A 23291-nucleotide genomic window follows, 5' to 3' on the forward strand; every position below is an offset into this window, starting at 1 on the left:
GTAAGCCTATGCTTCCCTGAGTTTTGTGAGTCATTCTAGTAAATTATTGAACCTGATGGGAACCTCTGAATTTGTAGCCAGTGGTCAGAAGTGCGGGTGGCCTGGGGACTCCCAAAGTGTGGCTGGCATCTGAAGAAAGGGCAGTCTTGTTGGGGACCGTACCCTTAAACCTATGGAGTCTGACATTAACTCTGGCTGATCAGCGTCAAAATTGTACGGCAGTACACAAGTTGGAGTCTGAGCAATTGTTAACTTAAAGAAACATGGGATGTGATTGTATAGTACCTCTAACAAGTCTTATAACTCCAAAAATTCTACTTTTTTAAAGTAGACACCAAGCAAAATTAATACTTTTATCTTGGCCCATAGAAAAGCCATTGAGTAACTGTCTTTTACTATTTCACTTTCTGAAATTTATGTTCAAAAGATGCAAGAAAACTGGAACCTAAGAGTCTTTGGCTCATGCAATGGTACGTGACCGACTCCTGTTACCATAAAAAGCTTGTCCGCAGTGAGGGTGGGCCAGTTAGGAGGAGAAGGCAGCTCCTCTTTCTAAATCAGAATATGACCCAGGAGACACTACCACCATAATAACAAGAAGAGCACGCCCACAGCCTAATGGCTTAAAGGTTGCCAAGATTTTTCCTTTCCTTTTTCCTTTCAGAGAACTGTGAATCAAAAATACCCACTGCCGATTTCACAGAAATGTAGGGGGAGGGGAAACCTACTTGCAAGCTCTTTCAGGGCCACAGGACAATGCGTTATTTTCCCAGTCCTTTCAATCAGAGACTAACAGCAGTAGTATTCATCACAAACACAACATCCATTCAAATCCCTTAGGAAGCCCCCCGAGATGTGGCCCTGCTCCTTTGGCAGTGACGGGCAGGGAATGAATTCCCAGAGAGCAGAATTGGGGTCAGGGGGAAAGTTACAGGGGGACCTTCTCAGCTGAGTGTAAGAAGGCCTTTCTGCGTGGAGGAGGCTTCTCAGGAGATTGAGAAGGAACTCCCGGTTACCAGCAGGGTCTCAGCTGAGGGTCACCGCCATATCACAGGGACAAGTGGATGAGGAGATGTGCACATCCGATAAGGGGTGAGGTCATACATCCGATAAGGGGTGAGGACACCAGATGACATTTAAGTCCCCGCAGCTCTGATAGCCTCTGGTTCTAACCCAACTATGTGTTCCAAGGATAACTAGGGAAAATAATCCCATGTAAGGAGACTTCACTGTGTCCTTACCACAGATATTTCCCAACAATAAATCCCACTAGAGCACCTCCTGCGTGATGTTATTTAGGGCAGTTAAGGGAGATTTTGGAATTACTTGAACGCTATTTAAATCCATTACCTAATGCTAATTAAAATGATCTGTTTCCCTGTCACCAAGGAAAATCTTGTTAGGGAAACTGAAGAGCTACAGAGAGCTCTCTGTCACTGAGCTGGGAGCAGACGTGTGCTTATAGCACCGCACATCCTATGTTACTGATAACGAAGGGCGAGGGAGAATTAACCTGGCAGCAGGTTTCCAGAGCCAGCCATCTGAAGAGCGCTTGGCTGGATAGCAGGAGATCCGCCTCTGACCCTCTGTGTCGCCTTGGGACAGTCATCTCATCCCTCTGGGTTGGGTTAGATCAGTGGTTTTCAACCTAGGATGCACACTGGAATCACAAAGGGAACTTGCAACAATCCAGGTACCCAGGGCCACCCGAGACCAATTAGGTCAGAATCCCTGGAGAATGGCCCCAGGCATCAGTATTCTCAAGTAATTCTAATGTACAGGTGAGGTTGATTACCACAGCATTTGACAGTCTCTAAAGGCCCCTCCAGCACTGTGCCCCTGGGTCCCTCCAGACTAATTGAGTGATGGGAAATCATTGGCTTAGTTCATCACTCTCTTGCAGACATTGGTTATAATGAGCCTGACTTAACTGATTTCCACATGAGTATTAGCTAGGAGGTAACCACTGTTAAATGATGGTCTGTGGCTTAGTTATTTTTGTGTATGCCTAGCACATACTAGGTGCTCAGTACTCATTTGACGAATGAATGGTGCAGAGGCCAACAATTCAAGTTGCAATTCACGCCATCTCTCTGCTTCACTTTGAGTGGCATTTTAATCATTTTGCTGCTCATTATCACTTAACAGAGCAAGGAGAGTTAGTTACCGAAGTTAAATAATGTATTAGACTTATCTTTAATAACAGAATAGCCCAAAATACTAGAGGCTTAAACAAGAGGGAAGTTTATTTCCCTAACACATAAAATCTTGGCTTTCAAAACATGGTCCTGGGACCAGCACCATCTACTTCATCTGCAAGCTTATTAAAAATGCAGACTCTTGGGCTCCAAACCATACCTACTGAATTAGAAACTTCAGAGGTGGGGGCTAGAAATCTGTTTTAACAAGCCCTCCAGTTGATTCGAGAACACTGCCTTATTAAAATGAGAATTAGGCAGTCCAAGGCTAGAATAGCAATTCCATGACATTGCCAGAGACCCAGACTCCCTTCTGCTCACCACTCCTTCATCCCTAGGGTAAAAATCTTGCCCACATGACCCAATATAGCTGCTGGAGTTCCACCCATCACATCTAAGTTCAAATGAGTAGGATGAAGACAAGACCAGAGAAGGGCACTCACTCTCATTTAACGTGACTTCCTGTCTGAACACAACACTTCCTCTTACATGGCATTGGCAAAAAACATTTCTGTGAAGACGGCTGGAAATGTGGTCTTTGAGTTGGACACAGATCACCACGCTAAAAATCAGGGTTCTGTTTCTGAGGTACTGAGACAGGAAACTAGTTGTTTTGCCTTAACTAATCACTCAATGATGGTAATAAGGAAAACTAAAACTTATGAGTGCTTTCTATGTGTTCTGGCACTGCGTTAAATATATCATATGACAGTATCTTGTTTAACTTTCACAATTCTATGGGAAATTCTTATTGGGGAATTATTCTCATTCTGTAGATGCAAAAACCGGCGCTTGCAGAGGTTGGTTAATGTGCCTGATGTCACATAACTAGGAAGCGATGGAGCAGAATTTCAACCGAGGCAGTTTATCTGCAGATCCTGTGTTCTTAGCCTCAAAGCTATGCTACTCTGATAACAGTGGTGGTGGTGGAGATGAAAGAAGACGAGTAATACTGATATTTTATACCCATTCCTCATTAGCAGGAATATAACACTGATTTTGCCACCACTTTATAAGGTTGAGCTTGCAAAGCAACCCCCATCTTCCTCCAAATGGCTGGATTGTTCTTCCTAAAACTGCATTACCAGTTCATTAGGACAGGTCTGCAGTGGTGTCTGCACATTAATAAGCTCGGGCCTAATGCAAGGGAGGATCCAGGGTTTGTGGGGCCTGAAGCTTGTACAATTTAGGATCTCCCCTCAGGAAAAAAATTATTAAATTATGAATACACAATTAGGTAGCAGGCTTTGCAAAGCCCAGCAAGCAAGAGGCATTGATGCTTAAGCCTCATTGGCTTCACAGGAAACCTGCTTCCACCCTCTTCTTCCTTCCTGGCACTGCTGGCTGACTGCATGGGCACTGAGGACAGTGCAGGTGATGGCAGTCAGGCAATCACGGACGGTTTCATCTAGAAAAGGATGTCATCTCCAGATGACACTGATCAGGGTTTTCTAACTTTGCTTTTAACGGTAGCACCCTGTTCCAAATCTGAAGACGTTAGACAGACATAACCGGGGCTGCTCTGGTTGGAGCCCAGGAGGTCGGTCAAGAGCCCCACCTGCCCTGCCCCCACCTCCCACCACAGTGCAGCCCCCCAGGCCTCTCAGGGCACCCCCGGTCTTCAAGGATCCCATCTGAAAACCACGTGAGCTATCGGCAGGTTGGGGACTAGAGCTCATATCTGTCCACAGATCTTTTCCCTGTAGTGTAATAATCCTTTGATTCCTAGGCCAGCCCTCAAAAGCCTTTTGTCGAGCTGTTTCTCACCTTATCCCAAATGCAGAATGTTATATTATGGAATCAAAGCACAAGGTATTACCTGCTTCTATGGGAGTCAGAACATGCCTCTCCCACCACAGCCCTTGTGGAGGGGGGCGGGGTACTCCTTCCGCTTAAGTCCCTGGAGTTGTCCCCCTGAATGGCTGGTCTCTCTCCCTCCCCTTGGTTCACCCTGCACCTCTGGCCAAGTCCAGGGCACACCCAGGGGAAGGCAAGAGGCAGGGAATGGAACCAGTGGGCAGCACCTGTACCTCTGGGGCGGAACCTCTGGGGTCATGGGGACAGGAAATATATTTATAAATCAAGCACAGATAGAAGCTATCTTAAGAGTATGAAAAACAGAAAACACCAAGATTTAAAGACATATCACATGCAGGCACCATAGATATTTTCTTTTCAATCTTTCATTTTCATTGCCGACTGACTTAATATGGGCTGCCAACGTACTCCTCTCCCCTTGCTGGAATTTCATGTCTTTCTGACTGTGCTTCTGGTCTTGTCTTGGCAGAACTTTACCTTAAGAAGATTCTCTAGAGAGACATTTTAACTTGAAGTAGCTCATTTTTCATCGAAGTATTGCTGGATTTTTTTGCTGTACTTTTTGCTCACCTAAGTCTTGCAATAAACTTTCCCATCTTGTTGCCTGCTTTTTCTTTCACAGCTTTTCTTGGTTCAAACAATTCACAAGTAAGTTACAGATGGATAATATTACCTGACTTTGGTCTTTTAATTAGAAAGGGGAAATTCTTCCATCAGACCCTTACTTTCCTCAATTATAGAATCTCCCTTAAAAATCTCAAGCTGGTGAGAAGTTTAAATATTAGTCAGTAACTGAAACTATAACTATCTAAAGCTTTCTTTAAAACAAATTAAGCTTGAAATGCAATCTAAATGTAACAGAATAGCTTTCCACAAAATAGTCACATCATGACTGCAGTTGACAAAATGGGAAGTGGAAATAGTTGGCTTCTCCTGTTCGGGAAATGGGCATCGACTGGCTGATACTGTTTAGAAAGGGAGTGAATACATCTCCTAGGGTTTGTTATACTAAAAGGCTGCAAAATAACATAATTACATCTAAAGTGCAATACAGAAACAAAAAGCTACTTTGTAAAGTCAAAGGTATTATTTTCAGAACATTAAAAACATGATTCTCATACAAACATATAAGATGCATCTAAGACACTGTAACTCATTAACGAGAAACCCAGCAGGGTGGTAAAGCTATATATATTGATGGGGTTTGGGACATGCTACCCCAAAATATGGCACCTTGGCACACTGAATGCTTAAGCTGAAGGAATTTGAGGAACGGCAGGTGTGGGAAGGACTTTCTGCACTTCCCGTGAAGCAGGTCCTATGATCCTCATGTGAGAGGTGCCCTCTCTAAACCTGAAGGAACAGGAGCCCCCTGATCTCTGAAGACGGAGGATGCTGAGAGGAACCTGAACGAGCGGGCCCTGCTCTCTCCCCCAGTTGACTACACTTAGCTTATACCCTTTATGTCCTATCACATTTTCCCCTGACTGTCCAGGCTTCATCAAACCCAGCAGAAAAACGCTCAGGTTTAACTGCTTCTTCAGATCTTCATCTCCTTATGGAGGCTCCCACGTCGCGCAGAACTTAAATACATTTGTATGCCTTTCTCTTGTTAATCTGTCTTTTGCTACAAGGGCTCCAGTTTAGAAAGGTAGCTTAGAAGAACTTAGAAAGATAGAGAGGAAATTATTTTTTCCTCCTCCAAAACATATATATATTCCATGAAAGAAAGATCACTAGAATAAGATTGCAGTAATATTCTACAGGGCAATAACACTGTAGTCTTTGGAGTTGTCTCTACTTTGGACAGAAATTGTTTGCAACTTATTGATATTCTACATATTATGATCCACCACCTTTCCAGAATCTGGACCCTAATTAATAGAACAGTATGTGAAACAAGGTTACATTCTCTCAGAAAAGTCAAATAGCCTTGTGGTTTTGTAGACCATGCAATAGTATGTCTTTGAATGGGGCAAATCTTTTTGCTTTATTTCTAGGCTTTGGATAATTTTACTTAATAGTAGTAGAGTTTCTTGTTTTTTTATTTTTATCTGTACACTGCAACCCTGTGACTTGGGAACCAAACAAGGCAAAGAATATCTGATCTAGTTGGGGAATCATAAACACCTAGAGTTTAACAAGGCACTTGCACGTACACAATTACATTTGATTCTCACTCCAACCCTCTGCGATTTTCAGGTATTATCTCTATTCTCACAGATACGAAAACAGAGGTTCATAAAGATTGCAACTTACCTACATCCTTGGCCAGAGCCAGGGCCAAGTCTCAAAGCTAGATCTTCTGAAAACAAACTCCAAGTGCTTTTCACTGTGGTACTGCTATCAACCCCTCACATTTGTAGAGAATCTGATTGTTTTAAACCAGTCTTTGTAAATTGAGGGAACATGAGGCAGGTGGCTTGTTTTATAGATGAGGAAACTGAGAACCAAGATCACCTGCCTAGCAAGTGGGTCCAAGTTTCCCGAAGTCCAAGGCTCTTTCCTCTACAGAATAATCACCTGGAGTTGCCCCCTTTGTCTCCTAGTGCTGACCCACACTCCATCTCTGGATGCCAAGACCACTACACAAGTTGAAAACCCCCTACTTCTCAGGAAAGTGACCTCTGATTACCCCTCCCCCCTTCCCCAAGGAAACAAACTCCCTTTCCACCCTGTCTAGCTCTCAGCATTCTACTTGAGCAAGTTGACAGACTCCAAGGAAGGTGTTAATCACAGGCAACAGCTAAAGGTGCTGTTCCTACCAGGGTTATCTGCCTTCTAAAAGGAGTCAATTTGGGCTCAAGTGCTTTCACCCTCTGCTTCCTAACCAGCGGGCAGAAGTGACTGCAAGGGGCCCACAAACCCAGGCACTAACTACAAATGGAATGATGGCTCACACGCTGACTGCTCTTCAAATGTACATGGCTGTTTTAAATTGTACAGTATGTCCCTAAAAATGGTAATGAATTCATGGAAGTTTCTAAGTGATTTCTTAGCCAATATATACTCAAAAGTACGAGTATAATTTTGCATTTTGGGATAAGGGTTGTTGAAAAGTTTGATGTTAAAAATCTCAAAGATGGGAACTTTATTTGATTTCCAAGTCATGACTTTCAGAGTTGTCAGTCGCCTTTCCAGCAAGTCCCACATCTCCCATGATTCTATCTGCCCATCTGCAAGCCTGGCTTTGGGAGTGAGCACCATCTGTGAGTCAGGCCCAGTTCTAGGTCCTTTACATATACAAACTCATTTAATTCTTACAGTGATCCAGTGAAGTGTGCGTCATCATCTTTTTATAAATGAGAAAACTGAAGCAGAGAGGTTATGTAACTTGCCCAAGCATGCCCAGCTAACAGAGCCAGGCTTTAAATTACAATGTGGTTTTGGGCTGGCGCTCCTAGCCACTATCCTATACTGCCTCTAATTCTACCTGATTTTCATTTTCCCAAGTGGTATTTGTGTGCAAAGATACAGCAGAAGACACGTAGGAGTCCAGCAAAAAATGAAAGTTTTGAGAGGGGTAAAAAGCTACTACAGAAAAGCAGAGCAGGCTTATGTAGAGAGAGAGGAAAAGATGAAATACTATTAATTTACCAACTGTAAGATGCATCCTTTCAGATTTGCTAAAATGAAAAAAAAAAAGTGCATTTTTAGAATTGAAGAAACACAGTTAACATCCCAGAGGAAAGAGAGCATCTTTCACCATTTCTCTCACAGAAGCCCTAGAACTCTATGCTCTGGTCCCACGCCAGATTCTCATTTGATGCTGCTTATCAATAAGAGTACTTCACCCATTAACCCATTAATCATCATGGCCAAGGGAATGGTGTTGTGATTTGGGAGGCCTGGGTCATGTGCACCCGGTGGGGGCAGGTTATGAAGGATTCGCCCCACCCAAATAAGATGACTGCGAAATATGGGAGAAGGAGAACCCCCAAGGAGGTGTCAGCCAGACCAAAACGTATGTCCACCAGGTTATTAGTACAAGCAGACACAGCAGATTCCAACAGATCTATATTTAGAACTAGACTTACATATTAAGCAATAGAGATAGGGCAGAATAGCTGATTTGGCAAGAAAAACAAAACCCAAGACTTGTCCATTTCCTCAAAACCACTTTCTTGGTGTTACCCAAGTCTTTAAGAATCACGTTTGTTCTATCACTGCCTACTGCTGAATGTAATAACAGCAAGTCAATGTGTTTATTGGTAGGTATATCAATAAGAATATGAGTTTTAAATGCAAGAGGATTTCTATCTAAAAGGAAAGTCTGTTTTCAAACATCTGGAAGTCATTTAAAGTATTTAAATTATTCACTAAGCTTAATTATAGTCATTAAGAACACAAAGTCAGATGATTCTCATAACCTTACCAGATTGCTACCACCTTCCTCTCAAGTAGTCATCACATATCAGGCACAACTAAGAGCTAAATATTTTCTCCCAAGATATAATTAGTTCCCCTAAGAACAAAAGAGCCCGGACCAAAATTTCTCATTATCATGCTTTTGCAGCTCTCTTAGTCCACTTCCATTCAGCAATGGGCATGAGTCCATGTTTAAAAATTGGATGAAACATTTTGATGAGATTCCACACACCACTCCTTTATAGGGATGGGAGTGGAAACATTGGTGCTGTCTTCCGAGGCACTGTTTCGGGTACAAACATGCACACAGCAATCAGTGTGTGTTTGCACACTTTGGAATGCAGAACAGAGCAGCCACTTAGTTACTATTCATAAGACACGCAATCCAAAGAGCATATTGTATCTCCTGGTTAACCGTTCATTTAAAAACCGTAAGAATGCATCTTGGCAAAAGGTTAGGGAATTTGCAGCACTTTGGTGGTGGTATTTTTAAATTTAGAAAAGGATGGATGGTGTATTAGTTTGCTAGGACTGCCTAACAAATACCACAAACTGAGTAGCTTAAACAACAGAAATTTATCTTCTCATAGTTTCTGGAGGCTGGAAGTCCAAGATGAAGGTGTCAGCAGGTTCGTTTCATTTGGTGGCCTCTTCTTGGCTAGTAGATTGCCATCTTCTCTTTCTGTCTTTACATGGTCTTTTCTATATGTGTGTCCTAATCTCCTCTTACAGGGACACCAGTCATATTGGATTAGGGCTTATGCATATGACTTCATTTTACTTTAGTTACCTCTTTGAAGGCACTATCTCTAAAAATAGTCACATTCTGAGGTACTGGAGGGCTGGGATTTCAACATACAAACTTGAGGACAAATTCAGCCCACAAAAGATGGAGATGATTATAAACTTAGTTTCCTTAGGTTAAACAATACCAGAGAAAAGAGCTCAAGTGGCAGATTTTTATGTTTGTTTACTTAGTTCATTAGTTTTGGTATAGAAATAGTTTATGATTAGGGGCTCAGTATTAACTGTTGCTTTTTTTGAGACCTTGTGCTCTCTTAACCATTATTCTAAAAATACACACCCTCATCTTTACAAGATTTACTCTTACGAGTGATTAATCTGCTATAATTAAGATGTAACCTTTTCAAAGTTTCACTGAAAATAGCAACACAAGTGCCATCTCATTTTAAAGAGCCAGTCCTTTGAGTTTAGGCACACAGAAAGGCATTTCCTACAAGGGCCCTAATTCCATTATACACATTACCCCAGGCTTAAAGGGAAAACGGGGTTCTCCTTCCTTCTAGGCAATGTCTGATCCCTGGGAAAAGCATGGGGTTGGTGCAATTTGAAAACCACAAAAAGCCGAATTTGAAAATTAAAGACATTCTTAAATTCAGTAAGCTCTTCCACGGAAAATACACCCTCCACTCAGTTTTCAGTCTGGTTAAAAACATCGGTTGATTTCTGCTAAGAATAAAAATGGTGTAAATTCACAAGAACAAAGTAAACAGGCGAGAAGCCATCAGTGGGTGAGCAACAGCGGCAAATACTGGGAAGAACAGGAAGCTGTGGACAAAGCAGCAGGGCTGAGAAAGCTGAACATCAAGTGCATGCAGAGGACAAGTTAATTCTCACCGTGATGCACGGAAAATCCCAGCAATTAGAGGTGCTAAGTACTGGGGAAAGCCGGGGTGAGGCCTGGGATGGAAAACAGGGAAATTGGCTGAAACTGGTTGATTGCCACTCTGCACCTTGGCAGAGGCTGAGAGTTTATTTTGTGGACTCACGCTGGTTTAATTTCTCCAGACTAGGAGCCCCAGGTACAAAAGAGTATGAGGGCAAGGCACTGTACTCAAAGTAGGTGGGTTAATTTAAATCTGCACACTGACTGTTGAGCAACCAGAATACTGGCTGCCAGGTGGATTTCTCTCTGGATGCACTGAATGGCCCCAGGCAAAAGGCCTACAGATCCTAACATCTGGAGGGCTCCAGTGAAACAGCAGCATCCACACCTAATCACCTGTGCAATGAAGAGTCACCAGTAGAGAACAGGTTGGGCTTGTCCCCTTTCTGATCAGTTTTAAGTGTTTTAAGTATATAAGGAGAGCCAAAGATCTTTCCAAGAAAGCCTCAAACATGAGAGGCCAAAATAAACCAAAAGTGAAGACAACAGAAAATAGAAAAAGCAAAGTAAAACAAAACAAACATAAAATACAACATCCCCAGAGATGTAAGAGATATTTCATCGAAGGAACAAGAAGGGAACACTTCAATGGAAGGGCTGGCAGAGAAAGCAAAGGAAATACCTTACGCAGAAAGCAAAACAAAAAAGCCAAACAATTGAGAAAGAAAATCAGAGGAAGCAAAAGAGCATATAAAATCTGAAAAACAGGAGTTCCAAAAAGAAAGAATAGAGAAAACAGAGAGGGGGAAAAAAAAAATCAGAGAAACAATACAAATATAGCTCGCAGAATGGAAAGACTTTGCTTTTCTGACTAAAATGGTCAACAAGTGCAAGCATGAAGAATGAACAATAGACACACGACACACACCAATGCACATGATCCTGAAAGATAAGGCTGGGGATAGAAGAAGTCCTGTAACTTCTCAGAGAAGCCCTTCCCTCCACCCAAAAAAGGTCACATATGGAAGACTGAGAATAAGGATGGCACTGGACATCCATAGCAACTCTGCAAGCCAAAGAAAATATTGACCAACGCCTTCAAAATTCTGAGGCAAAATTAATTTCCACCTAGAATTCTATGTCCAGCTAAACTAGGTACCCAGATATGAAAGGGCAGAACAAAGACACTGAGACTTGAAAATTTTACCTCACATGCACTCTTTCCCCGAAGTTACTAAAGATTGTGCCCCATTCAAAAGAGGGTGTTAAGCCAGAAAAAAGAAATGCATGGGATCCTAGAAATGGGCTTTCCATAAGAGAAATGAAGGAAGGGCCCAGGACGATGGTTGTGCAGTTCTTCAGGACATCCAGAAAGCCAGCTGGCTCCAGCAGGGATGTCTGCCAGCTGACTTCACGTGTTGGAGAGTGTAGAAATTAGTGTTCAGAGAGAGGTTAGCACACTTTTAGCTGCAAGTTTCTAAAGATCCAATCCAAAATGGCCTTAATGATAAACGGGACATTTTATGAGCCAGAAGTTCAGGAGGACGGCAGCTCCAGGAGTTGATTTATTCCACAGCTCAACATCATCAAAGTTCCAGATTCTTTCCATCTTTTGCTCAGCCATCCTCAGGATGCTTTCTACCTTCTCTCATGGCTGCAAGATAGCTCAACAGCTCTAAGCATCCAATCTGCACAAACTGAAGTCTGCCAGCAGGAAAGGGACTCTTCCTTGTGGGTCTGAGCTCTAAGAAACCTTTCCCAGGAAGACCACTTAACTTCCAAGGTTCACTGGCCAGGGTCCTGCCTAAATCCATCACTGACTTAAGGGACAGGCCCCCAGGATTAGTTCACACCAGTGCTCTTTTGCACAAGTCACAGAACGGAAATGCTTGTATGGCCTGGTGGAGCAACAGATGAGGCTGTTAAAATCTCAGCATTTCTATGACCCGCTCGAGGCATACTGGGTGGGAAACACTGAATCAGGCCAGTCAGGGTACTGTAGCCATGGGGAAAAGGTGGACACCATGACTCTACGGGAACCTTACTAGGCTGAAAGAAAAGAGGAAAATGGTGCCTGCTAGAGAACAGTTCAAGCAATTCTGATGAAAAGTTTGGGAAAAATAATAGGAACGTAGAAGAGTAAGCAAATGAAAATAAGTGAGGCAATTATTAATTCCAAAAGAAATAAAATGGTATAGGAAATGTAATAACAGTCCACTACTTAATTCGGTATTTAACAATTTGTTGGCATCAACATGTAAACCCTAGTTTACCCAAAATGACGCGATTCTATTGGGAAGACAGAAAAGAAATGAGGGAACAGTAGTGGTGAAAAGTCTTAATCTGTATTTCCCCATAATAGGAAGTCAAAAGAAAATGCCTAAAACTGATATATTAAAAAAAAAACCCAAAAAACTAAAAACTTTATATTTAAAAACTTAGCACAGGGGCCGGCCCAGTGGCCCAGTGGTTAAGTGCATGCACTCTGCTTCGACGGCCCAAGGTTAGCAGGTTCAGATCTGGGGCGCGCACCGATGCACCGCCTGTCAAGCCATGCTGTGGCGGCGTCCCATATAAAGTAGAGGAAGATGGGCACGGATGCTAGCCCAGGGCCAGTCTTCCTCAGCAAAAAGAGGATTGGCATCGGATGTTAGCTCAGGGCTAGTCTTCCTTACACACACAAAAAAAACAACAAAACAAAACTTAGCACAGATAAAAGAAATTGGAAGTAGTTGCTTCTGGGGAGGGCAAGGCAGGGGTGTGGAGTGGGGCAGGGGAAGGATTGCTGCTTTTGTTAAAAGTTTTCTCTGAACATCCTTCCTTCTAATTCAAACCCTATAGGCTTCAACTATTTTAGGGATGGTCCCAAGGGAGAAAGTCTCATCATAAGGAGCTATTTACTTGGAAGGCCCAGATCCAAAGACAGGGAGATTTTCCCAGTGACCTTGACCTTAACACTGCCACCCACTGTGATCCCCTAATTCATCTAGCACATGTGTCCCTACAAGCCTTAATGTACTCGAGTGGCTTTCAAGCCAAATCTAGCATGGAACCCAACCCATAAGGCAGCTAGGAATGCAGCTGCCCTGGTTGTAGAGTAGCCCCCTCCCTGTACTCATCAAGGCCCTAATGATTCCCAAAGTTCAGTTCAAAAGCATTAACTTCCACCTCACTACTCCCACCAAAGACTCCCCTTGGCTCTTCTTTTCCACATCTTGCCTTCCTTTGAGGTCCTCTCAAGTCCCACCTCCTCTAGGAAGCCTTCTGAGACTACTGCTCACTAAAGATATCTTCTCCCCTGAATCAACTCACACAACTACTTTAAATATATTTGGTTGGTCCCACTGTATACGACTGTTAAACCTTTTACCTTACTGCCTCATATTGTGATTTACTTACTACTCCATATGACAAAGGAGATGGCTAGGATTTAAAAAAAACACCATTTTTAGAAAACATTTTATAAATAGATTCTTACACAAAGAAGAAACACATCTACGGAGCACCCAAATTACCAATAAGGTGGACCCTAGCCCTTCTTTTCCACACTGGGAAAATGGAACAGAACAGGAAAAATGATTTCATCTTGTTCTTAACTGCTTCCACCTATGTGGTCAGTTTTTCAAGCAGAGTTTCTATTCCTTTGCTGATGCTTTTGTTTTTTTCCAATGTGGGAATCAGGCTTTTCAGTCCAGCTTTGACTTTGTTTGCAACTTCTTGATCAGAACTCTGGAGAAGGCTGAAGACAGAAGACAAAAATTAACAAACAAAAAATTAAATTTCATAAAAATTCCTAGATCATCTGCAAATACTATCTGCACCCACAGTATAAAAAATTCATTGACTTGTGAGACAAGTTTTGTAACTATAATACATTTTTTTCATTCATAAGATGAATGATGGGGGCCTGTAGCCCATATTCTAAAACCACATAAATAAAAAACATTTTATAATCTTACTGGTGGAGTCACTCAAGCAAATGTAGAAGCAACTGTGTCCCATACAGAATTGGTTCTCCTTTCACTTTGATTATCTTAGGACTAACACAATGCCCTAAAATTATTTATCACATGTCTTCTATCTTTCCTTTTTCACCCAGATAAACTCAAGAGCAGGGACCCTGTATTTCCTTCACAGCATCACACGTATAGAGCAGAAGGCCAAGAAATGCTCAATGAGCGACTGAAGTAACATGAGTGAATGGGTGCACACAGAGGAAAGGTGGGGGCATGAAACACAAGCAGTTAAGGGCCTTCTTACTGAACTCTGTAGCTCAAACATTCAGTGAAGGGGTGAAGAGATTTACCTTGGAGCTTAACTGCCTCGTTTAAAACCTGACTCTGCCACTCAGTAACTGTACCACCAAGAACATGCTATTTGAATTCTTAAAGACGTAGTTTCCTGACCTGAAGAATGGGATCAAAAACAGAATCCACCTTCTACCTCACAGGGTTGTTTTTTGATGCTCAAATGATCTTGTATTTAAAGCACCTAACCAGAGCCTGACACTGAGTAGGACTTAATAAATGGGATCCATTAAACAAAATAACATCAGCTCTACTTTCTGAAACTTTGCTGGAGTGCTCTACCCCAACAAGTGAATGGAGTCCTGGAGGCTAGTAAAAAGAAGGCCCCTTTCTCTGTAAACAGGGGCTGGGACACAGGCACTTGGCCACAGAACGCCAGGGCTGAATTTCCTGGTCTCCCCCCACTTCTTCACAACCACATTTAAATGTTGACCTCTGAAACACCTCCTAGAAAGAAATCAGTTGGCATTTTTGAAAGTCCCAATAACTTCCATCATGTCAATAAAGAGGAGGCTAAGTTAGCAGCACCAAGCAGCATTCCGCTGTTTGCGGGAGACAAGCAAAAATAGCGCTTGCCACCTGCAAAGGTGAAAAAGTTGAAAAGTAAAGTGCCCTTTTAACAGATTTGTGACTCACTAGGTGTTTTTATTTTATATACCTTCGTTAAGCACATAGTCACATAATGCATAATAGTAATAAAGTTAATATTTATTGAATACACACACTAGACATAATGCTAAGCATTTTATATGCATCATCTCATTTAGTTTTCATAACAACCTAGGATTATTATTAATCTAATTTTACAGCCAAGAAAATTAAGGTTCAGAAAAGCTGAATAATATACCCAAGGCCACACTGTGCTGGGCCTGGAAGCCAGGCCATCTGTTTAGAGCTCATGCTTTTAAATGCTAGGGAATTCTGCTTCCTTCAGTTATTTTTCAGACTGCATACAAGGTTGATTTTCTTTTTTCACTCAGAATGCTTTTTCACTTAGTGTAAAAAAGATTTAGGAAAAAAAAGAAAAAATTGCACAAGTTTGAAGTAAAATATAAATAAACAGAGAATTTTACCAAACACGTCAAGCATATGACAATATTCTAAAACCAAACAAAAATAATTACTGTATTAATCAATTGTTAGGTTATCTATAGTCCAACCTCCTTCAGACCTCAAGTACATTAATTGCTCTTTTCCAATTCTAAGTAGTGTTCCATAATAAACCCATAGTATCCTTCTTATGTTTGAAATCCACTCCAAGGGAGCTCTGATTGATGAGCAATCTTTATAAATTAATTTCACGGCATCACTGAAAAATTTTTAGTTAATTAAGTGCAATGAAAGAATGTATCAGTAGGTATTAACATTCCAAATGCCTGGTAAAAAAATTCTTATCAAAAAATTTCATGTTTCAGCTAATGGATTCTGGCTGTCCAACATCAACTGGAAAATTAACTAATTTGAATGAGAAATGAACAAAATGATCTGTATCACCCATACATTTGGAGATGCTGATACACCTGAAGAAATGAATGCTTGTATGGAGTGTGTATGTTTATGAGTACATATGTACCAAATCAAATTATACATTGAATAAACACTTATTGCATAGCATGCTGCATGTGAAATACTGTAGGAAATTCAAACTAAGATTGGTATGTTTTTCCAAACCTCGGTAACACAGCAGGGGGAAAAAATCAACAGTGAATGTTTCAAAACAACATACAAATCTATTTTAAAATGAATGTTGTTAACAGAAGTGTTTCATCTGGGAATAGAATGCATGGAAATTTCAATGACCTGTAAATTATAAACTCAACATAACTACGCCTAGAGAACAATACACAAGTTGAGCATGTGCCTCAATTCATAAATCATCAGTTTTCTATCATTTTAATTAGAAATAAGTGATTAGCATGCAGACTTCAGTAGCAAATGCTTCTAGAATAGTTTTAGACTAGGTGAAATAATGAAACAAAATTACATGTAAAGTCAGTCATGACTTAAAAAACAACTGTCATAGTTTTCATAGGGACAAGACTAATTCATTAAAAAGAATACAATTACATTTTGGTCAAAACCATAAATGTGGTGAAACAATCAAATGATACAAATACTGTATGATCTTATATATGGAATCTAAAGAAATAATTAATTAAATTAAATTAAAAAGAGCAAGGGAAAAAACAAAACAAAACAAAATAAAAAAACCATATGGTCTCTTCCACATCTGTCTCTCAGGGTGTGTAAATGGGTTGCAACAGGCTTACAGGAATGAGGACCAGATTATGAGTTGTGATATTAGCTGGACTATTGACTTATTATTTAATAATGTGTATTTTTAGCCAAAAAAAAAAATGCTATATGCCAATAGGTAAACTAGTTGATATGGATTTCTTTTTTTGAGATTTGTAATTAATCATGGTGAAAATAATGCTACAGAAAACATGATATACTTGCAAATACTACAAATTACATAATTTACAATGATTGTGTGGGGGGGGCTTTCTATCCAGTGATCTGGAAAAAAAATAGGAGGCAGTGAAAAGGATCCCTACAAATTAATCAGATGTAAATGGTTTTCTCAAGAGGAAAAAAAGGAATACAATCACATTTTGGTCAAAACCATAAATGTGGTCAAACAATCAAATGACACCTTGTGAATGTCATAATTTTATGATCCTTGACATCCAAAAGAGGACAGATGAATTGTAAGGACTGAATGCAAGAGTTAACATTTGCTTTCTAATATTTGGTATACTTGTCTAGACCATGAGTGACTGAGAGAAATACTGGACTATTAGAAATAAATATTAGAACCAAAAAATAAATGTGAAGGAAGCGTCTTTTGCAGGAACAGGCATTCAGGATGAGGAACTTGCGCAGAGAAAGACACACATTATACATACCTAGAAAGAATAATGGCACCTCGATTTACACTAGCCCAGGACTTCAGGTTCTTCATACCAACATGCTCTATGAGTGTTTTTGCAAAACAACCTGTAAAATATACTGAAACTCAGTGAACATCACATACCAAGATTTAAACTCCCAATCTTGTTTTCTACTGCCCTTAAATTTGCAAATATGTTTTAACATAAAAGCTACTAAGAAGAGTTCTCACCTAATATCCCTTAACACCAAAAATTCCAGCTTAGGCTTATATAATACGTTTTTAATACAGCCATTTCTTTCAACTCTGATCCCAATCCTAAGCTATGTTTAGCAGTAATTACTCAAGAGAAACAACAAATTCTTATAAAATGCTCACTTGGCCATGTTTGCATTTCTTTGTACTATTTAATGATTTAACCCTGACCTCAAAGGTATTCAGGAGGTAAATGTTTGACAGCAGCACCTCGTGTTTGGCTGAAATCAAGTTTTCCCTCATGGAAAATGCTCACTCAGAAGGTACTATGAACACAACTAGTAGTCAAATGACTGTTCTGGCCAACATCTGGCAATTTCTCTCTATAGAGAAAGACATTCACCCATCAAAAATACCATTCATCTTTTGTTATTATAGCACATCTGATTCCTAACGGCTTAGCGTATTATCTTATTCACTGTGCCATCTAAGTGTAACTAATTCTTGAACAAAGGAGAAATGGTGAAGGCTAAGATTTAGTGCACATGAAGGTAGGGACAATCTATCTTGAAGGCAAACATCTTGGGTAGGTAGCATGTATAACTCACTCAAAGATACCCAAATGTAAGGACTGTTTAAAAGCCCAGAGGCCTATGGCTATTTAGCTTTTCATGGCACAAGCTAAGAAGGGACAGAGATCAGCCAGTAAGGCAGATGGCGTTTTTAAAGGTGACCACAACAATATTTCCTGTCCTGTGTGCCCTTCTAGAATACTGCCCCTACCTCCCCTCCTCCAGAGGTGGAATCAATGTCCTCTTTTGAATTTGGGTGGGCCTTTGTTACTGACTTAACCAAGTGAGTATGGTAAAAGGGATGTTAAATAACTTCTGAGGCTAAATCATGAAAGTACCATGCACCTGCTTTGTTCTCTTAAAACCCGACCACCATGTTATGAGGAAGCCCAAGCAGCCCAGGGAGAGGCACCGAGGCTGCTGGCCCAGCCACTGCCAGCCATTGTGAAAGCAGATACTCCAACCCCAAGCTGAGCAGCCCAGACAACTCTGAGTAGAGAAGAAACAAGCTCCACCAAACCCCGAACAAATGACTGTTGTTTTGAAAACTACTACGTTTTGAGGTGGCTTGTTACACAGCAACAGATAACCAAGACAGCTGGCCACACGTATTTGGTGCTATGTGAATATGACAAACACATGAGGTCCAAACTGGCATGTTTTAGGGCTGTCAGTGCAACATAATTAAGGAGAAAAGTCACTAGAAAATTCTTTGGATTTTAAAAGTAAGCCAGACAACTTTTCTGACATATACTCAGCTCAACTGTGCACCAACTTTTTAATAACGAGAAAGATGATTCAATATATTATTGTTTCTCCAAAATTTAAGAAGCTTTCTTTTACAAAAAATTTACAGTAAAAATAGCTCTAAGTCTCTATTCACAAAAGAAGAGTGAGAAGTGACAGCTCTACTGCTATACTGATCGCCTCACTAGCCTTGAGAACTGCAACTTGCCTCAAGACATAAACTCACGATCTGTCACTTCTTTCAGACACAGTAACAGAAAGCCCAAACTGTTTTAACTCAGTGGGGGAAAATCTCTTTAGTGGCTAAAATATCAAAAAGAGTTTGAATTTAGTAAGAGAAAGTCTAGTCAAAGACAGGACTGAGTGGGGAATGGTATGTAACTTTTCAATGACATAAAAGATGCTGTTCTCTTGTGAGTGGAATTTCTACAGAGCAGCTGTAAGGTTTGTGAAAAACCAGAAAGTGCCAAGGACTGGCTTGCTCTTTGGTCATATGTATTTCAATGCCAAATAGGCACCAGTTCAAAATTCTCTGATGTGGATAATTTTCTTCTGCTTATCCTTTCCTCAAAACTAGAGATAAATATCATGCTTTTTAATTGGGGTAACAATACTCACAAATGGCCCCCCTATTCTGCTCTCACTATCCTCAAGGAATAGAATGGCATTTTAGGGCAATGGGTGAGGCCAGTTAGAAGTCTGAAGTAGCAGAGGAGGGAGGAGAGAAAAGTGAGGGAGCATGGGAAAGAGAAAGAAAATTAAAGGATTCTAAGACACAAACTTCCAGCATTTACTAAAGCATTATTTGCAAACACTAAATCATTTATTTACAGGCATCATTTCTAAACACTCAAAAAACTTCCATTTGAACTTAAATGGCTGGCATAAAGTTCAGGGATGCCAGGAATTACTGAAATTCCGCATAAGACACAAGAAAAGGTCAAGTTTCACAGCCTACCTTCTCTTCCATTTTCTTTCATCTTTTTATCTTGCTCTACTAACCACTTCAGAACTAGATGTCCCGCAGGATGTTCTGCAATGTGAAGCTATGAGGGGTCAAGAAGACATTAATTTAAAGTGCTGCTTTCATCCACGCCTTGGCCTACAATCCATGCTATACCACCACACACTCATAAGCCAAGTTGAAAGTTCCACACAGCTTATACCTGGAGGGACCAGAGACCTATTCCAATCCCCAGAATGAAATCCCCAGACGGAAAGGAAGATGGTTATTCAAGACAGCCACTGAGAAGCAGCTCAGACTCAGCTTCATGAGTTCCAGTTAGAACAGCATCACCACAATGTCCTCTTAAGATAACACTAACCACGTTTCAGATTGCCATATGCAGTTCTGAAGTACAAATAAACCTATGGGACAGAACACTACAGCAGAAATATTAACCTAACGCTGAATGATGTGTAAATACAGGTGACTACATGTTTGTTCACCAGGAGCTGACACCCTAGTGCAGGATGAAGGCCCCACATGAGCGGGCTCCCACCTTCCCATTCCCTCTGTTCATTGATTTCCAGCCCCCTGGGCCTTCTGCTCTTAGAGCCGCTGAGCTCCTTCCTTCCTTCAGGCTGCTGCAGGTGCTCTTCTCTCTGCCCAGAATCTTCTTTCTACCATTCTTCACTGAGCTACCAATCCTCTGGGTCTCAGTTTAGCTTTCACTGCCTCAGGGAAGTCTTCCTGGGAGAGGCTGGCTCCCATTCTTACACAATCCCATAGAACCTGTAGTTTTCTTTCACAACACTTATCTCAATACTGAATTAAATATTATTTGTGCATATTTATTTAAATATTGGGTTCCCCCAAATGGCATGCTTTTTTTTTTTTTTTTTGTGAGGAAGATCAGCCCTGAGCTAACATCCGACACCAATCCTCCTCTTTTTGCTGAGGAAGATAGGCCCTGGGCTAACATCCGTGCCCATCTTCCTCTACTTTATGGGACACTGCCACAGCATGGCTTGACAAGCGGTGCGTCGCTGTGCGCCCGGGATCCGAACTCCGGGCCGCTGCAGCGGAGTGCGCACAGTTAACCGCTACGCCACCGGGCCGGCCCCCAAATGGCATGCTTTTTGAGGGGTTGAGGGGATGGGGGGCAGAGTTGACCACTGCCTAGCACATATCAGGTGCAGGAATCAATGAACTTAAGATACAAGGCAGAATAACATGAGGCCCAAATAATAGAGGCAGGAGCTATCGGAAAGAGCAAAGACCTTTTAATGAGAGGGAATTAGGAAAGACTTCATAGAGAAGGGTTCTGGGGACCATGAAGATGGATGAGAAAGGCTTTCTACAGGGAGAGCACAGGAAAATGGAGACATGGGCAGCACTTGAGGCTGAGGGAAGAAGTACACACAAATTCAGAGAGGTGAAAAAGTACACAGCAAATTCAGAATAGAATTAAGAGCATAGACTATGCTGGAAAGACAACCTGGGGCCAATCACGGACAACAGAGAGCCATACTACAAGGATTTTGTTTTTACTCTGTAAGTAATATGGAGTCATCATAAGTTTCTGAGAAAGACAGTGTTGTGATGGCATTGTGTTTTGAATTCACAATTTTAAAATGTACTGTTGGTGGGGCCAGCCCCATGCCTTACCAGTTAAGTGTGCGTGCTCCACTACTGGCGGCCCAGGTTCGGATCCCGGGCGTGCACTGACACACCGCTTGTCCGGCCATGCTGTGGCGGCGTCCCACATACAGCAACTAGAAGGATGTGCAACTATGACATACACCTATCTACTGGGGCACTGGGGCTTTGGGGAGAAAAAAGGAGGAGGATTGGCAATAGATGTTAGCTCAGGGCCAGTCTTCCTCAGCAAAAAAACAAGGAGGATTGTCATGGATGTTAGCTCAGGGCTGATCTTCCTCACAAAAAATAAATAAATAAAATATACTGTTGTTATGAGGTGAGTTAATTATCATTAAAATTCTCTTTATAGCAATGTTCTCAGTGATTGGAATTTTTGCAGCCTCTGCAGCTTTCCTGCTTGTCTTATAATGGCATGTTACCTCTCCATCCTTGCCACCTGGATGCAGCTCTGCTGCTGCCAAACTGGCAATGGCATTCATGGCAGGCTGAACATCTCCAATGGCAGCTCCCAGAATGTCGGACACCAAAACACACGCAGACTTATCTAGCACCACTTCTTGGGCGTGTCCCTGCAGGTAGCTTAACAAAGCTGGAGAAATGGATTCTAACAGCTCGCGTCGGCGGATCTCTGTATCTTTCTTACTGTCAGAAGATGTTGAAGTATTAAGGTAAGATAAACAGCAAAGAAAATATAGTGATTTCATTATCACAAAAACCTCTAAGGGCTTCTAACAGTCTGTGTCACACTCTATTGTCTTTTTCTGTTGTGCATGTAGATAAGTGATCGATTTGAGGGTGGGATATCTGTCTTTCATCTTTGTCCCCCCAGGATCTGAATAGTGCCTGGCACAGAACAAGCACTCAATAAGGAAAGCTTGCCTTATGCAATACAAAAAAACACCCCAAACCAATCCAAAAATGAAACTACCACAACAACAAAATATCTTCCAAGACAATACATGTTTCGACTACTTTATGGATTCTACTCTCTAGTACTCAATTATGTGGTACCAGTAGCTTTACAAATAAAGCAAAAACCAAAACAAAGCACACATCTGAGTGCCCACTATGTTCCAGGTGCTATGAGGCATACTTTCGGCATGACACTTCACTTCCTTTTCAAGATAAAAACTTTAAGAATCTGCCAAAACTACAAGTTTAAAAATGGAATTCATCTTTTGAGTTTTAAGGAGGGAAGGAGCATGAGAGAAGTTATGCGTGCGTGAGTAGATGGCTGGAAGCATGTGCTACTCGAAGTTAATAAACAATCAGAGGGGAGGAATAACGGGCTCAAGCCATTCCACTTGTTCTTACCTGTGTGCGTTTCCATCTCCTTTCTGCAGGACTTCAATGATTTCTCGTACCGTATGTGCAGGATCTCTGGGGCTTAGTAAATACAATAATACCTTCCTTCCATATTTGTCATTTACTATGTTAGGCAAGGAATTAATAATTTCCTGTAAAATTATAAAAACAAAAATGAATCTATATGCTTAAAATACAGTACACTTGGAATCTAAATGGTAAAGAAGGATGCATACTGAACTATTGTCCCCAGTGTATTTAATGGAAAATGTGGAGCTAATTCTGAAACCGTCTCATTAAAGCACAAAGAGATTTACAACACTCAGAACACAGAACTGATTCTCTACTGTGACTAGCATTACTGAACAATCCATTTATATAACTGACCAAGCTCAAGGACTTAAGAATATTTAAGGGAATTATCGTCATTCACTATAACCAGTATTTCTTAGGCTGCTCTTACTAGAGACATTGCTTGCTGGGGTCACTGAGCAGATACAGTTAATTTGCAGCTGCACTTAAATGTAGCATCTACATCGATGAAGAACATTCTTAATAGAATTTCCCCACTGAAATGCATGTGAAGCGGGATAAAGAAACTCTGTTGAACAGAACAAGTGAATAAAGGTTTTAAGTTAGGTTGCTTATTCATGGCA

At 41.2% G+C, this 23291-nt stretch overlaps 1 protein-coding gene across 3 annotated transcripts in view; it reads right to left on the minus strand.

Moving 5' to 3' along the window:
- Window positions 1–9337: 9337 nt before the first annotated feature.
- The window catches only part of PUM3 (pumilio RNA binding family member 3), a 44950-nt gene continuing 30996 nt past the window's right edge, over window positions 9338–23291 (minus strand). For all 3 annotated transcript variants that reach the window (XM_058565733.1, XM_058565734.1, XM_058565732.1), the window contains 5 exons: window positions 22645–22787; window positions 21750–21972; window positions 19684–19771; window positions 17228–17318; window positions 9338–13750 (listed from right to left, as the gene is read on the minus strand). In XM_058565733.1, coding sequence (XP_058421716.1) covers window positions 13618–13750; window positions 17228–17318; window positions 19684–19771; window positions 21750–21972; window positions 22645–22787 — 678 coding nt within the window. In that variant the 3' untranslated portion in view covers window positions 9338–13617. The remainder of the gene's footprint in view (window positions 13751–17227; window positions 17319–19683; window positions 19772–21749; window positions 21973–22644; window positions 22788–23291) is intronic.

This window comes from Diceros bicornis, chromosome 22 (genome assembly GCF_020826845.1).
Source record: "Diceros bicornis minor isolate mBicDic1 chromosome 22, mDicBic1.mat.cur, whole genome shotgun sequence".
Classification (NCBI taxonomy): Eukaryota; Metazoa; Chordata; class Mammalia; order Perissodactyla; family Rhinocerotidae; genus Diceros; species Diceros bicornis.